At 41.0% G+C, this 16473-nt stretch overlaps 2 protein-coding genes across 3 annotated transcripts; both read right to left on the minus strand.

Moving 5' to 3' along the window:
* Window positions 1-39: 39 nt before the first annotated feature.
* rab44 (RAB44, member RAS oncogene family) lies at window positions 40-10879 on the minus strand. Of its 2 annotated transcripts, none has more exons than XM_079741905.1 (9): window positions 10815-10879; window positions 5716-10637; window positions 5543-5577; window positions 5219-5353; window positions 5055-5136; window positions 3727-3841; window positions 3000-3098; window positions 2673-2712; window positions 40-2534 (listed from the first exon to the last, which is right to left on the minus strand). In XM_079741905.1, the coding sequence occupies exons 2-9, from the start codon at window positions 10620-10622 to the stop codon at window positions 2527-2529; spliced, it is 5421 nt and encodes a 1806-aa protein (XP_079598031.1). In that variant the 5' UTR covers window positions 10623-10637; window positions 10815-10879; the 3' UTR covers window positions 40-2526. The 2 variants fall into 2 exon arrangements, with proteins under 2 accessions (XP_079598031.1, XP_079598030.1); XM_079741904.1 differs by having other exon boundaries at window positions 41-2534; window positions 2636-2712.
* Window positions 10880-11359: 480 nt separating this feature from the next.
* srsf3a (serine and arginine rich splicing factor 3a) lies at window positions 11360-15695 on the minus strand. The gene is made up of 7 exons (XM_079741951.1): window positions 15615-15695; window positions 14819-14861; window positions 14489-14696; window positions 14277-14411; window positions 12056-12094; window positions 11847-11933; window positions 11360-11765 (listed from the first exon to the last, which is right to left on the minus strand). The coding sequence occupies exons 2-7, from the start codon at window positions 14823-14825 to the stop codon at window positions 11738-11740; spliced, it is 504 nt and encodes a 167-aa protein (XP_079598077.1). The 5' UTR covers window positions 14826-14861; window positions 15615-15695; the 3' UTR covers window positions 11360-11737.
* Window positions 15696-16473: the final 778 nt, after the last annotated feature.

Genomic DNA, 16473 nt, shown 5'->3' on the forward strand with positions numbered 1-16473 from the left:
CCTGTGGGGACTTGGGACAGCGAGGTATTCCAGAATGCAACTCAGAACATGGTATTGGGGCATGTGGCAGTATGAACAGGGGCTGGTAGAGCTGATTTCACATTGATTAGGGATCATTTCCATTAAATGATCCGTACAATGTAATTTTCCCTGGAACATTTGCATATTTATTTATATTCAGCAGTGGGTTAAATTCATGCATACATTGTCATAACTGCTATAATGAAGCATTCTACATTAATGGACTAATGTCTAAAACCAATCCAAATGCGTGGAGACCTTGGACACGGGTTCAACCTAAAGTTGGAAATAAAGGATTCAAAAAAAGTAAATCCAAGAGAATAACTAGATTAAGACTATTGATGTATGACATTCCAAACTGGGAGGCTCTGATTATCTAGCACAACACTGGATAGTGATTTAACTCATTGCTGCCATCTAGTTGAGAGCTGGCCTTGTTACAACTCAAAAGGAGAAGTCAGGTTCTATTGTCTATTAAGGGAAGCGGTTAACATGCTAGATGGAAATGAAATGAACACTTTGCTAGATTGTAGACTGTTCCTCAATTACATTCTCCATTTGCACGATGTAGAATTGCATTCTCAGGTTATGGGCTACAACAGTATGAATGTCTCATTTGCAGCCAATTGCAATGGCAAGCCAAAAAAGAAAACTCAAGCTGCAAGCAGCATTTTACAGGTGCCAAGCCTAAAGCTGACCAATAAGACCCTGTCAGACCATTAAGACCCTGACGCAGACAATTAATACCCTTTTTGTTTGCATACGGTTGACAACACTGGAATAGCCTCAGCTTGGATCAGTTGATGGGTGAACAAAATTTCATGACCGTACTTCAAATGGCTGAGGATGATTCTGAATGGATGATTCTTTAAAGTTTTCAATTAATCGCTTTAGCGCCCCCTATATTCCTATTTTGATGAACTTTAGCCCGCTTAACCTTGACCTACGCTGCTTTAAATACACCAAGTTTGGTGACGATTGACTCAAGTTAACCCCGCCTTTAGTCAGCTATCATTGATCGGGCTAATTTGGACGTCCAGCCGCCATTTTAATACAGGTTCTGGGTATCCTAGGAACATCTGCTCAACATGAGATACAAATGTCTAGAGGATTTCATGACTGTAGAAGAAAAAGGTCAAAATATGTCAGGCATTTTCAGTTAAATGATATAGCTCCCCCTATCGCCCGATCTGGGTACAATTTGGAGAGGTTGCATTTTCAGTTAATTGTTTTGCCGCTCCCTATATCCCGATATGGATACAATTTAGGTTCATCTTGACCCATGTTCCTTTGACTACACCATGTTTGATGATGATTGGTTTAAGTTAACCTTGCCTTTTGGCTTTACGTTTATTTTGGACGATTTTGAGCCTCTGGCGGCCATGTTGCTTTGTCAATCAACTTCATTTTACTTGAGCAGTTGCAACTTTGGTCCCCAACAGCCACTAAGTTGGTTCCGCTCAAAGCAAACATTCCGTCTATTAACTGTTCTGATTTAAGTCACAGGCCACGCCCATTTAGATGCCACGCCCTAATTGAAAATATGTGGACTTGATCTTGTTAAGAATTTGATTCTAAACAACTTTGGTATTGGACTTAAGATCATAAGAGACCATTTTGATGTTGATATAAGCATGATATAAGTCTTTACACATTTTAAAACACACCCTTTTTAGAAGTCAATAACTTCTGTGTGCCTTAATCTTTATTGTACAGACTTTACTTTATGTCAGATTGAAGACATCGGTCCGTAGATGATATCATCTACGGACGGTGCTAAAGGATGTTTGTTTAAGTGAAAAAACCTAGGATCCTTAGGGAATTTAGTGTTTTTAACAAAGTTTAAGATAGTCGTAAATCTATCCAAATAAAGTCATAGTTTCTTGAGGCATATTTGTTCAACATGAGGGTATGCATGTGTGAACAAAGTTTCATGACTCTAAGTTAAAGCGGTTATGAGATATGTTTGTTCAATGTTTGCATTTTTGGACTGTTGCTATAGTGCCAATCAGTGTAATATTTGCTCTCTGTTAATCTTGACTCAGCCTCTACAGCTGTAGTAAATTTCATAAAAAGCGTGCGAGCGGTTTAGGCTGTTTAAGTCAAACATGGCGGAATAATAATAATAAAACTAACAATTACAATAGGTTGCCTTTGCACTTTGTGCTTGGCACCCTAATACTGTAATTATGTTCTCCCTAACATCCCTCTTCATTTTCCCTTAAAGTGATTATATGAAACAAATTAAAATACAACTGTAGGCTACACATATTGAGCTCAATGCATGTCCCACATAAGGCCATTTTAAACATGTATAAGAGGAAAGATTACCATTACATGTATATTACTTGTTAGTTTAGGACTGTATGTTCAAACTATAGTCCAGAAATAGGGTTATACATGTCACAACAGCACGATGCTTATCATGGCTTCCTCAGCAGCATCTCTTTTTCGGTTGTTGTTGTTGCAAAACAACGTCTTCCTCTATTTTGTGGTAGTTCTCAGTCAGCTTCCTTGCATTCCCAGAAAAGAACAAAACTATTAGTTACAGCCCAAAAAAGGATGTCTGAAATGTTAGCCTTGGGGTTAATCTGAACGACAAAAAAAACTTTACCTTGCTAGGGATTCAATGCTGGAAACAATGTGCTCACCTGTGGCAACACTGCACTCATTGAAATCAATATTATATTCCTGTAAGGAAAAGGAACATGTTAACATGGTATTAGTATAATGCAATGGAATAGAACCATCCTAAAGAAGATGAACAGTGATAGACACGGGCTGGTTCACATTATTGTAGATGATTTAGCTATTGATGCAATTCAATTGCACCAATGCGTGTTTGAAAAATCAAACTCTGACATGAATCTTTGAGACAAATCTGATTTCAAGGAAGGCATAACGTACAACAGGGTAAACACATTCAATGTCTGTTTACACGTTGAAGGTTTATGCAGATGGCTGTTCCTATACTGTACCTTAGCAAGGAGTTTTCCCTCAGGCGGAGTGACCTGGCGTCCTGCACAATCACTTTTGTTACCAAGCAGCAACATTATGACCTCTTCTCCAGCACTCTCCTGCAAAGGGCAGAATTTATTTAAGATTTTGCCATCCATTCGACTTATCCGAACAATAAAAGGAATGTATTTTCTATGAATGATCTGCCCTTTATAAAGCATTATGCAATTTGATTTGAATGTTACTCATTATGCCCGCTGTCTTCATACAGCTGATTAAGATGGGACAGCCTCAGCTAAGGTCAGGTCATACAAGTTTGAATGACCTCAGGTCAAAGGGGTCAGCATTTGTTAGAGGTAGGAACTCTGGTCATTTATGTCACAAGCAATGCCGTTTTAATGCGCCCCAATTGAAAATAACCTGAATTAAGTGTTTAATTCTTTACGTGTTTTTAAGGCACATGTTTTATCTGCTTCAATCAGTGTACTTTTTTTTTCCTGGGCCATCTTTTGTCCCCTTCCACCACGGGGGAAACTTTCACACAGAGTGAGTGGGTGGTTATGGCTTGTTAGGTGTTTCTGGCAGAATGATAATATTAAAACAAACAATAACAACAGGATGCAGGATTGGGCCCCTTCTGAAGCAAACAATTACAATAGGTGCCTGCACATACGGTGCTTGACACAAAATCACACTATAGAAATCTTTGTCTCTGAAGCAGTATGGCTAAAGCCTTGAGAGTCATACCTGTATACAGCTGATCCAGTATCTGACGTCAGTGAAACTCACGGAGGAAGTGATGTCATACATCAACAGGAACGCTTGTCCTTTATGGAAGATCTGTTTTGAGATGCTATGAAACCTTTTAAGGACGACAAATAGTGTGTCAGTATTTTAAAGTACACTCTAGTCCAATTTCTTTAATAATCATTAACATTTTTTAATGTTCACATTATGAAAAAAACTCATTTTTTAAAGGAGACATACTATGGTGTTTTCCCAATCATAGTATTTGAGTTCCAGAAAACATTTTTTTGAAGCTGTTTGCTTAAAATAGCTTTTAGGAAAAAAAATCTCGCCTATATTCCCCTGTTTCAGTCCCTTCAGAATGCGCTGTTTTTGGTGTCTGTAGCTTTAATGCAAATGAGCTGCTGCCCATTGACCAATGAGCTGTCAGACTGAAACACAGCATGGAGGAGAAGGGATTGTTGTGGTTTGCGGACTCCTGGAGCTCTACATCTATATCATATAATATAATATAATAATAATAATTTATATAATATATCTAATAACACGGCCAAAAGCTATGTGCGCCTCAGTTGATATTATGAATCATAAAGACGGCGTCTGACGTCTCTGGCACTTCCACAACAAGTAAAGACTCGTAGTGGGGGATATCTCGGCAATGGTTGAGAGGAATTGGGGCAAAGGAACTTTGGCCTTGACTCTCTGAAGTCCATGAACCGGGACATGGAGGAGAAAGGGATTGTACTCTGGGAGCTGAGCTGCCGGACTGCCGCCGAGACCTACCCCCGCCGGTCCTGCCAGTTTCAGTTGCAGTTCAGCTCCCGGAGTACACCCGCCGGAGCTGCCGGAAAGCTTTGGCTGCAGTGCAGCTCCCGGAGTACACCGCCGGAGCTGCCGGACTGCCGCCGAAGCTTCGGCGGCTGATTGGAGGGGAGTGGGGAAGTGGGAGTTAATATTCAACTGTGCCCCCTTCCTACGTAGGAGGGGGCGCCGAAACTGACTTGCTCGTTTGGTAACAGTAGGCGGGGTACTTTCAGAAATGCATATCTCACTCAAAAAATCATGTACAGACTTTTTTCAAAGTTTGTGTGCGTGTGGGAGCACCAGAGACCCAAAACAACAACCCAAATCCCAGGAAAAGTGTTGTTTTCATAATATGTCCCCTTTAATAAAACGGCAAGACTGTTTATTAAGTGAATTTGCCTCTGGCTATAATCCAGTTAGACACTTGAGGCAAGACCCACTTTAGTTTAGCACTATTTTTGTCTATGTGAATGGAATAGCAAATTTCTATGAAGTGAGAGTTTGGCGGTTCCAGATTGATATACCGTTCCTGTCCTGCTGTATCCCATATCTGCAGCATCACTTCCCTCCCATCCACTGGTAATGCATGAATGCACGTATCAATGCCTAAAAGGAAAAAAAGAAAACGTACATGAGTACTGTTGTATCATCATGGTAGTAGTTATAACACACGGAACGTCAAGCTTACCAATTGAGGCACTAAAATCTGGAGAAAACAACCCGCTTTGAATCCTTTTCATGAATGAGGTCTTGCCAACATTGCTACTCCCAACCATCACCACATTGAAGCAGTTGGCTCTGCGATCACACTTATTCAAGGTATCTGTAGAAAAGGGACACACTCATTCAATTGTATGATGGGACTCCAGAATAAAAATAGATTTATTTTTGTTATGGTTTATAATTTCAGGCTTAACAATACCACTATGTTCATGTCATTGAGGGGTTAATGTATTTTAGATGTATGTATAGCTTTAATATTGCAGCCATTCAATATTTAAGTTTTACATACCAAAGGTAAGGGTTGCATCACCACTTATCTGCCGACTGAAAACGACAACAGCAGAATGTAATCATTCTGTTATTCTATTCTGAGTCTGTATCTCTTTTTAAGTATTGTAATAAAATATTGACAAAGAGCAATATGCATAAACATACAAAGATATACAGCATGACGCGACTTGCCTTAGTGGTTCTGTAGGTGGCGGGTGATCTCCAAAGTTCAAGGCTCCATGGTCTTTACTCTCAGGTGGATAGTCATGGTGGTGCTGTCCCCTTGACTTCCTTTGAGAACCTAATTTCCTTCTTCTACCCTCAACGTATAAGTCATTGGATAATTCGATAGGGAGAGCACTTAAGGTTGTGTTCACTGGTTTTACATTGGTCTCAGAACCTCTTTCTCCATTTTGCTCTGTGTCATTATCTTTGTTTACTTTCATTTTGAGCTCATCGTTCCTATCTTCTGAGCCCTTACTCTCAACCTCCTTCTTCTCCTTTGTGTTCTCTTGTATTGGTGTCATTCTGCCGGTCATATTATTGGAGCCCAGCTTCCTCCTCACAATTTTAGGAGCTTCACTCATTGACTGGTGCGTATCACCACCTATCTGGTTTGGTTCCTCCTCAGCAGTCAAAACCTTCTCAGATCCTTTGTTATCTTTAAGAATCAGTTTTTGGGGATCCCCTTCAGAAATGGTCTCCGATAACACTGCATCTTTTTCTATCTCTTTGTCCTCTGTTGTATGTGCTTTTTTTGAACCTTTTTGTGACCCTGTTGCACTTCCTTTAGTCCAGCGAGATGAACCCATCTTTCTTCTCCTCAAAATATGGTTGTCATCGTCTTTAACATGTGGGAGGGACCCTTGATTCCCTTGGCCACTAATTTGATCTACATTTGATGAAAGTGCAGTTTGATGTTGGCCGACAGTGTCCATCTTGTCATCATTATCCCTGATATCAGAAACTGGAGCAAAGAGGATTGAGCTGTTAATGTCCAGGCTGTGAGGAGCATTCTCCTTTGACAAAGAGTTCTGGACAAGCATGAGGAAATCCACACCTGGTGACCTGATGTCTTTGTCCTGTGGATCAGATTCATCCTCTTTTCTTTTATCTACGTCATGATGGGAAATTTCTGGGGGCAAGGGAATATTACCCCCTGTATATATTTCTCTGCGTGCTCTTTCTATTATGTCCTCATTACCCCTTTCCTTGATCTCTGATTGAGGTGGTATTAACAAAAGACAATCAACTTTGTCTGTGGAAGTTCCAAGTGTTCCCCCCTCAAGTGACTCTGAATCACATTTCATCTCAACTTTCAACTCTGTTTCAAAATCATTATTAGTCTTGTAAAGATCTGTAGAAAAGTCTGATTCTACTATTTCTCCTGAGTGATGTCCACCTCCCCCTTTGCCCTGATTACCAATCCTGCGACTGGAACCCATCCTTCTCTTCTTCCTGGAGGATTTCATATCTAAATCCCTGACCTGATCTTGGTTGGAGACCACCTCAGTCTGTTTTACATCGTTATCTAAACCTGAAGCATCTACTGCTGTACCATCACTGTTCTGTGGTAAATCATTCTCTACCCCGGGCATCTCTACAGGGTTTTCGTTTTCGTTTTCAAGATAACTCTTATTTAAGCCCAGTTCCGTTATTCCTAATGAATGTGATAACCCTGTGCTAGTTTCCGCTCCAACTTGTTCACTATCGTCCTGTAGTTGTGATGAAGTGGGGGCAAACATTTCTACTGAGTAGCATTGATCCCCTCCAGACGAGGGAACATGTTGAGGAACTGTGGCCAAAGGATTTATTTCTCTCATGTTAGTCGATAGACAGCTCTCTACGGCCAAGTCATCAATACTGTGACTATCACTTAGTGTGACATTGGTTGAAATAGGCTCAACATCCTCAGACTGTGGGTTGAACTCAGTTGTTATATTGGAGTCATTATTGTATCCATGTTTCAATTCTATTTTTGAATCCAGAGTGACATTTTTTTCATTTGCACTTTGATTCTTCTCTGGTTCCATTAATTGTGTAATTGGTAGTTTTGTGGGGTTATCAACTGTCCCATCGTTGAAGGATATAGTCCCACTTCTAGTTGGAAATGTGAGATCATACTCATCACCGGCAGAAGCTGAGGAGTATTCTGACTGCAGAGCCCCAATTTTTATAGGGTGCCCTTCTCCTTCCTCTCGTGCATTGTCTTCAATTAGTTCCCATGGCTTATTGTTTACGTGGCCTTCAGATTCACATTCTTGGCTGCAGGTTTTTTCTTTTACGTCGTGTTCTAGCTCACTCAAATCAAATACTGCACCTGGTGGGCTGATGTCTTTCTCCTGTGGCTCAGTAGCCGCCCTGCAAAAGTTTTCCTCATGGTATGGACTTGACAATTTTTCAGTGATTTCCTGGTTGTTTTCTTCTGCCAATGTTTTGGACAGCGGGATTTTAATCACTTCCATCTTTTCTAAAATGTCACTTTTTTCTTCAGATTCAACCTCTTTTCTTTCATCTACATCACCAAGGGAAATATCTGGGGACAAGGGAATATGACCCCCTGTATATGTTTCTTTTCGTAGTCTATCTATTATGTCCTCACTACCTCTTTCCTTGATCTCAGATTGAGGTGGTATTAACAAAAGACAATCGTCTTTGTCTGTGGAAGTTCCAAGTGTTCCCCCATCAAGTGACTCTGAATCACATTTCATCTCAACTTTCAACTCTGTTTCAAAATCATTATTAGTCTTGTAAAGATCTGTAGAAAAGTCTGATTCTACTATTTCTCCTGAGTGATGTCCACCTCCCCCTTTGCCCTGATTACCAATCCTGCGACTGGAACCCATCCTTCTCTTCTTCCTGGAGGATTTCATATCTAAGTCCCCGTCCTGCTCTGGGTTGGATGCCACCTCAGTCTGTTTGACATCGTTATCTAAACCTGAAGCATCTACTGCTGTACAATCACTGTTCTGTGGTAAATCATTCTCTACCTCAGGCATCTCTACAGGGTTTTCGTTTTCATTTTCAAGATAACTCTTATTTAAGTCCAGTTCCGTTATTCCTAATGAATGTGATAACCCTGTGCTCGTTTGCGCTCCAACTTGTTCACTATCGTCCTGTAGTTGTGATGAAGTGGGGGCAAACATTTCTACTGAGTAGCATTGATCCTCTCCAGATGAGGGAACATGTTGAGGAACTGTGGCCAAAGGATTAATTTCAATTAGTTCCCATGGCTTATTGTTTAAGTGGCCTTCAGATTCACATTCTTGGCTGCAGGTTTTTTCTTTTGCATCGTGTTCTAGCTCACTCAAATCAAATACTGCACCTGGTGGGCTGATGTCTTTCTCCTGTGGCTCAGTAGCCGCCCTGCAGAGGTTTTCCTCATGGTATGGACTTGACAATTTTTCAGTGATTTCCTGGTTGTTTTCTTCTGCCAATGTTTTGGACAGCGGGATTTTAATCACTTCCATCTTTTCTAAAATTTCACTTTTTTCTTCAGATTCAACCTCTTTTCTTTCATCTACATCACCAAGGGAAATATCTGGGGACAAGGGAATATGACCCCCTGTATATGTTTCTTTTCGTGCTCTATCTATTATGTCCTCACTACCTCTTTCCTTGATCTCAGATTGAGGTGGTATTAACAAAAGACAATTGTCTTTGTCTGTGGAAGTTCCAAGTGTTTCCCCATCAAGTGACTCACATTTCATCTCAACTTTCAACTCTGTTTCAAAATACTTGCCGGTCTTGTTGAGATCTGTAGACAAGTCTGATTCTACTATTTCTCCTGAGTGATCTCCACCTCCCCCTTTGCCCTGATTACCAATCCTGCGACTGGAACCCATCCTTCTCTTCTTCCTGGAGGATTTCATGTCTAAATCCCCGTCCTGCTCTTGGTTGGATGCCACCTCAGTCTGTTTGACATCGTTATCTAAACCTAAAGCATCTACTGCTGTACCATCACTGTTCTGTTCAGAGTCACATACTTGGCTGAAGGATTTTTCTTTCATGTTGTGACCTAGCTCACTCAAATCAAATATGTGATCACGTTTTGTGTTTTCTAGATTATCTTGTACGGTCTGGTTGTTGCCGGGGTTTAAAGTGTATTGCATGGTTAGAAGGGGCTGGCTTTCAACAACTATTACAGAATTGCTGGTAGAATCATGTGAATCGGGTGTGGTATAAGTAACCTGCTCTTGTTCAGCCTCTTCTTGGTTGGGTACTTCAATAAGTAGCGGACACACCACAGATTGTGTTGGATGTTCAGACTGTTTTAACAATGGGTTCACGTCATTGCTCACCTCATGCTCTTTCTTCATTAGAGATGGCACATCACCACAAATACCTTCAACCTGCAATAAGTATTCCTGACCTTCAGAAATAGTTCCTGTTAAGGAGACCGCCAAATTATTGGAATCCTCTTTTCTAAATTCCCTTTCAACTTCTTTATGTATAATACTGTCTGATGATTGCTTTGTACTATTAGACAGGTCGTCTGTGAGGGGCTGACAAGGAGATGAATACAAAGACCTGTTGAGCCTTGGATGCCAGAAAACTCCACTGCACTGACTGACTTCGGGAGTCATGGTGTCATCCGCCGGTTTTGACATTTGCAGCGTTGTTTTTTGGCAGCTTGCATGAGGCAACATCCCCATTTTCAACTCTTTTTTATTTTCACTGAGTTCTCTATACTGTTCTCGGGTTAAGTCATTTGGCCAACTCATACCTGCATTCTCATTTCTGTTTCCAGACATGTCCTCTTTTTGAGGTTGAGAGGGTTTTGGTGAAACACTCCGGGACTGGTTAGAGTGTGCGTCAATCTCAAACGTGGTTGGTGAATGGATCAAGCTTCCACATTTTTCACTTGCAAATGCCAAGTCCTCGCTTGTTTCATGCAGTGTTTCAGAAATGGGTTCCTTGAAATCAAGTTGGTTTCCATGTTCTGAATCATTTGGATTAACTGAGTCCATGTCTACCGCCGTCATGGAGCGAGGGTCTGTTTGGGTTTCTGGAGTCACATCATGCGCCAATAATGAAGTTCTGTCTAGATGTCGACGGGATGAACCCATCCGTACTTTCCTTGGTCTCTGATTCGACATTGGAATTCTTCTTACCTAGTCATTTGAAGTACAATTAGCCGTGCGAGATTGACGCATTTAATTTATGCTTTCATAAACTACTCACTAATGCAAACATCTGGGTAAACCCAACTCTAGACGTAGAGATATTGTTGGGTTTAATCCCAAATTACTAATATTGAAGTTGCAGCTAAATAAGATAAAATCACTTACCAACACGAATGTTCACAGCCTCATGCCGTGAAGTCAACTGCACTGGCATAACTTTGCAATGTCACTTCAGCAGTGTATCAACATAAGGAAGTATCTTGCAAGTGTGCTTATCAATTTCCTGTGTGGTTAAGACACGAGTCTTTTTTCTCCCTGCATTTTCAGGAAACTAAACTAATTATAAAATAAGTTTATGTAGGACACAAGTTATTTCCAACTGAATTAAACTTTTATTGAACTGAGCAATTCCATCAAGACCACCACCTCTCAAACGTCATGGAATAGGGTAGCAAAAGCAGTATGGATCAATGTTTTGATTAAATGATTGAGTAAATGCAAAACTGAATATTGACAACTTCCAACAGAAATAAGTGACCTTGGTGCCCTCTAATGGAAGCAGCCAGCAAGTGTATCATCAATTCGGTGATCTAGCGATTCAGGGTTTTAATCCTTGTGGAATACCACATTTAAGATACATGAAAATAATTATACACAAATCTTATTGGTAATTCAGAGGCAACCATCAGTAAAAGATACCCAGAAACAAATTAAAAACATCAAATAACCTTTAATTCATTCAGTTAAACTAATGGAGCCAAAAACAAGGGATGACCATGGAAAGTGAAATCTCAAGATGACCTCTCTACATGCAGGGAAAGACAGTAATAACTTTGTTTTTGTAATGATTAAGGAACAAAAGAAAAAAGGTTCTCATGCATCAAGGTATTTATAATCAACTCTTAAATGTTAAACAAAAAAAAAAGTTGTGAAGTTGAGAAAGAGTCAATTCTTACAGATTGTTAATTGGATAGTTTGTCCACACAGGACAACATGAAGTGATCAATAAAATGAATAAAAAAAAAGCCTGTATAAAAAGTTGAATCCTAACCACAAGATCAAAGACGCTCAAGTCTTTCGTCGTCCTTTTACTTCCTGTCATTAGACCTGGAGCGACTGAATACACAAGAGAACATACAATGATTATAAAATCCTTACAAGCAATATACTTTACATTCAATACTAAGTAGAACTCACCTCCTAGATCGTGAGAATGATCTTGAGGGCTTATGGTTCCTTTCTCTGGATAGAGACCTATCTCTGCGCCTGTCTCTTGACACAGACCTGAGGAATGATGAAAGGTCAGTAATGTGCAAGTTAATCATTTCCGTACGATTCTAAGCTCTAAGTGCCTAATTTCCATTCATTATGGATTATAAATGTGACCAGTAAGGTCAGGTCTTTACCTGCTGCGACTGCGGCTGAAGCTTCTCCTCCTAGGTGATCTAAGTAGAAGGTCAGATGAGAAAACATAGGATTTGGGGTGTTATATTGCATCTCGCTACACGGAAAACCTCTGGATGTCTGAGAAAGAAAAGGGGCTCCCAAATTAAAAGGTTACGACTGCTGCATCTTGACTGAAACGCTTAATGTTTCTTATTCCTTCTTTTTAACAACCCGTGGTACCAGGTTATCTAATAGAAAGGGAGCAGGTGGGCATCATTATCAGGGCTTGACATTAACCTCTGACAATCAGCGCTCTGCTGATAAAAAATCTCAACCGGCCAAGTCAAGATGCATTAAGATCTGAATTCAATAATGAATTCACTTAGGTATTGGACCTTTTCCAAATGTTTGCAGTGTACACCTTTATAAGTTAGGATAAAGGGATACAACCAGGTTGAAACTCAGAAAGAGCTATTGCCTTCATAGGTTGAGATTGTGTAACAGCCATGGAATTTTGCAGTCTAAATCTTAAAAATATTCTCAGACTATAAAGATATGGGGTTCAATCTGACTGGTTAAATGCTGATGAACAACATTTCCGTAGCCTCATTTAACAAAAAAGCTGTTACATTTTAAACTATGGGAAAGGACTAACATTTTTTGTAGCGTATGAAATAACTGCTGATGGTCATTGATCAAGCAGTCTTAAAGCCCCTGTAAGCATTAGAACTACAAAGAGCAGGATAAAAGCAACTTACTATTTTTGGGGGATTTGGACAAGATAGAAATGACGCAAGGAGGCCAGACTGAAGGTGAGGGAGGTCGAATTGCAGAGGCTTTGCCACGTGATGCGAATGTTGGCGATATGAAGTGCTGGGTTGGTTGTTGAGGGGATAGCTGGAGATTGTCCCTGCCTTTTAGGGAGTGTAAGCCAAGGGCTGTTCCCGTAGGTAGAAGTATTCGGTATAGGACAAAAAAAAATAAAGATGCCGATTGGTCGATAATGTGTGGTGGGCCGCTGTTGACTGAGTAAAGGTTGGAAGGAGGAGGAGGAGGATGCTGGGAACCGCATGCTCAGGAACCATAAGGTTGGCGGAACCTGAAGACCGGCGGTGCGCCTGGCTCAGGTGAAAACACCAGCCAAGCTGACTGGGAGACGGTGGTCAGCAGTCACATGATGCTGAAAGAGGACTAGTTGACTGACTCAGGGGGTGGTGAGAAGCGTGGTGGTGACTCTGCAATGGGGTTCAGTTTTATTAATATAGATGGCAGCTGAACTGAGAACAAAATTTACATGTGTAGAAAAGTAAATATTAAGGTTACCTCATGCCAATAATACAATTGCCTCAGGTTGCCTTTTCAATAGCTAATTGTTGGTTTTAAAGGCTTATCTTTGCCATTACATTTTTTACCATTTAAAATGCCGGTTACAGCATTAACATTACGTTAATCTTTTAGTCGGCCTTTAAAAAGGTGCACGCTGTAGATTAAGTGCCATTTAGTGGAATGGACTTGGCAGAAATGGAATATAGTCGATTATATATTTAATTTGTATAGAATCGGTTCAAGTAAGAATTGTAACATCTTCATTCTCTTAGAATTAGCCCTTTATATCTACATAAGGAGCTGGTCCTCTTCCAAAGAGCACGCCATGAGTTTACAGTAGACCAGAACGGACAAACGGCTCTAGAGGACGCAGTTTTATTTTAAGATCATTAATCCCCATGACTACTCTATGTTGTGGTATTGGCCATTAACAGGCAACCCTAGCTTCACTTGTGTCATTTGAAAGAGGTTAGGGGGGGTATTCAGTTGGATTACATCAGCCAGCCACCACCCTGCTAGAGGACACTTAATCCTAAACACTGCCCCTTTAAAATGGCCTCGAAACATTGATAAAATTATATCAATGTGAAAAAGATTGATAACATACTAATTATACAAGTATTACTCAAAGGATCTTACAAATCGGATATTGGTCCATTTATAATCTTTTTTTATCCAGACATTACTGAATATTTTGTGGCAACCAGATATATGACAACGCAGACTGAAAACAAATTAATACAGTTTTTACCCGCTGGTGGAAGTCAGCTGACTTAAAACAGCCAGTCTTGTGTTCAGACTGGGTACCATGGAGAGATGAGCAGGCAATACTTCATGTAGGGTAATGTGATACATCTTGATACGTGACAACATGGGACAAGTATTAGAGTGCACTTTAGGAGGGAAATACTCTACCTGCGTCGTACGGGCGGACTACGCCGCCGGTTGTCGTCCCGCGGGCGGCGGCTCCAAGATGGCGGAGGTCCACGGCTCCTGGAGCGCTTTTCCCCATTGGACAGCTCAACGCGGACTCTGCAGCCACACATGGTCCTGAAACACACCACACGGTCAGTGGAGAAACAGACACAGCTTAAACCCACAGCTTCTTGTAGATTCGACAGTCATACCTTCCATCTAGTTCTCTGACAGCATCAGTGGCATCTCTAGGATCCTCAAACTCTACAAAAGCAAAGCCTGGTGGGTTCCTGGCTACCCAGACACTACGCAGCGGTCCATAGTAGCCAAAGGACCGTTCCAACTCAGTTTTGTTTCCATTGTTGCCCAGGTTTCCAACATACACTTTACAATCAAGGGGGCAGTCTCGAAGAGATGGGTCTGAGGGAGAAAGGTTGTACATGATGGTTAGTCTACAATATGAAAAACAGCTATTCCACTTAACTTGTTTATCATGCCATTATGACCATTTCGTAAAATAAATAAATTGAGTTGATACATACCTCCCATTATTACGTTTTCAAATAGCTTGTCGTTCCAAAAGAGCTTATGAGAGATAGGGGGAGAAGAAAGGAGGGTCAGTTAATGATACCTTCATAACAAATAACAAAATCCCCAAAGATTCAGTACCACGTCGTATGAATGCATTATTGTGAGATTAAAGTTAACCAACACATTTTCTGAATTAGGTAGTCTACTTATCGTAAAATGATAATCGTCCTAAATCCGCCAGGACACGGAAGTTTATTTTCTTCTCAATTCTTCAGGAGTAAAATAAATGACAGATCTACCTACTATGAAAAAACATGGTTCAAACCGTTTGTAAAAACGTTATGAAGTTTGCTTTTTAGCCGCACCGGTAGTACAATTTAACACCGGTGATATGGACAGTGTGCTAATGGAGGCTAACGATCTTCAGATTAGCCATCTTGCGGTTAGTTTTTGCGCCAATGCAGCGAACACGGTATTAAGTGAAGATCAGCGTTAGGTGACTGCTTTACAACATATATTGCTCAATTCAACAACGCCGTTCAACTTAATTTGTAATGGCTGAATGAAAAAGGTCGAGCAGACTCGGGTCGAGCTAGCACGTTGGTGCTATCGCTAAGCTAACGTTTTAGCTAACACAAAAAAAGACATGGCGGTGTCACTAAGTAGTAGGCCCATCGAAATATGTTACGCATACAACTAATATCCAGACTTCAATTACACATAACCATAGATAATAAACAAGTTGGCCACATTACTCGGTTAAATGTGAGGATTTACTCGAAAGATTTCAAGAAACAAACAAATTACCAGCAACTGTGTGGTCGCCTGCCTTGTCGGGTGCTGCCTCCGGTTATTCTCTGAAGAGAGGAAAGAGGCGGTCGTCGTGCTCCCGCCCTTCCCCCAACTTAACACAGAGGGGCCAACAGCGCCGCCTGCCGGACAAGTCGTACCACTGCAGTCTTAAAGGAAGGTACTGCTTGGGTCGGTTAGTGAATGAATTCGGCCGACCGCAGGTTAATTGTTGACATTGTCTGTTTTGCGATGTGAATCACACAATAGCAATCCTATCCTTTTTTAAGGGTTAGTCTTGATTCTGTTCAATGTCATTGCGTTACGTTTCAAGTCACGCATTGAGTGGGATGAAAACGCATCCAGTCAAACCGGACAAAATCATCACATTATGACAATTTATTTAGATTGTCATAATGTGATGATTAATTACGGAGTAGCTGTGGCGCTCACCGCTTCGGGTAGGCCTCTGGGCGGTAAACAGTATTGTCTTGGGATTCTGGGAAATATTTACTTGAGTTAAGTCATTGAGGTGCTGTGTCACGTGACCCCCTCCCCTGCGCTCTCGCCAAAGCGGGAGATGACATACAGCGCATGCGTGAGATATGCTGTATATCGGTTAGCAGCCCGGCAGAGAGAATCCGGGGGCCTCTACGAATAGTCATATCTCCTAACCTTTATGCCTATTTTCCTTAACCTTTGTGGGAAACGTCGTCGGATCAAGGAGAGATGAAAAGGTGCTTCCTTTCGTACATAGGAAAAGACAGCACTGTTTAAAATGAATTCGACTACACTTTTCTTAACGGACGTCATTGCGCGACGGCGAGTATTGCTGACCTCTAGCGTCTCTAGCGTGGAACTACAGTTTTCCGAAGTT

Source organism: Pollachius pollachius (genome assembly GCF_949987615.1).
Source record: "Pollachius pollachius genome assembly, chromosome: 8".
NCBI classification, from domain to species: domain Eukaryota; kingdom Metazoa; phylum Chordata; class Actinopteri; order Gadiformes; family Gadidae; genus Pollachius; species Pollachius pollachius.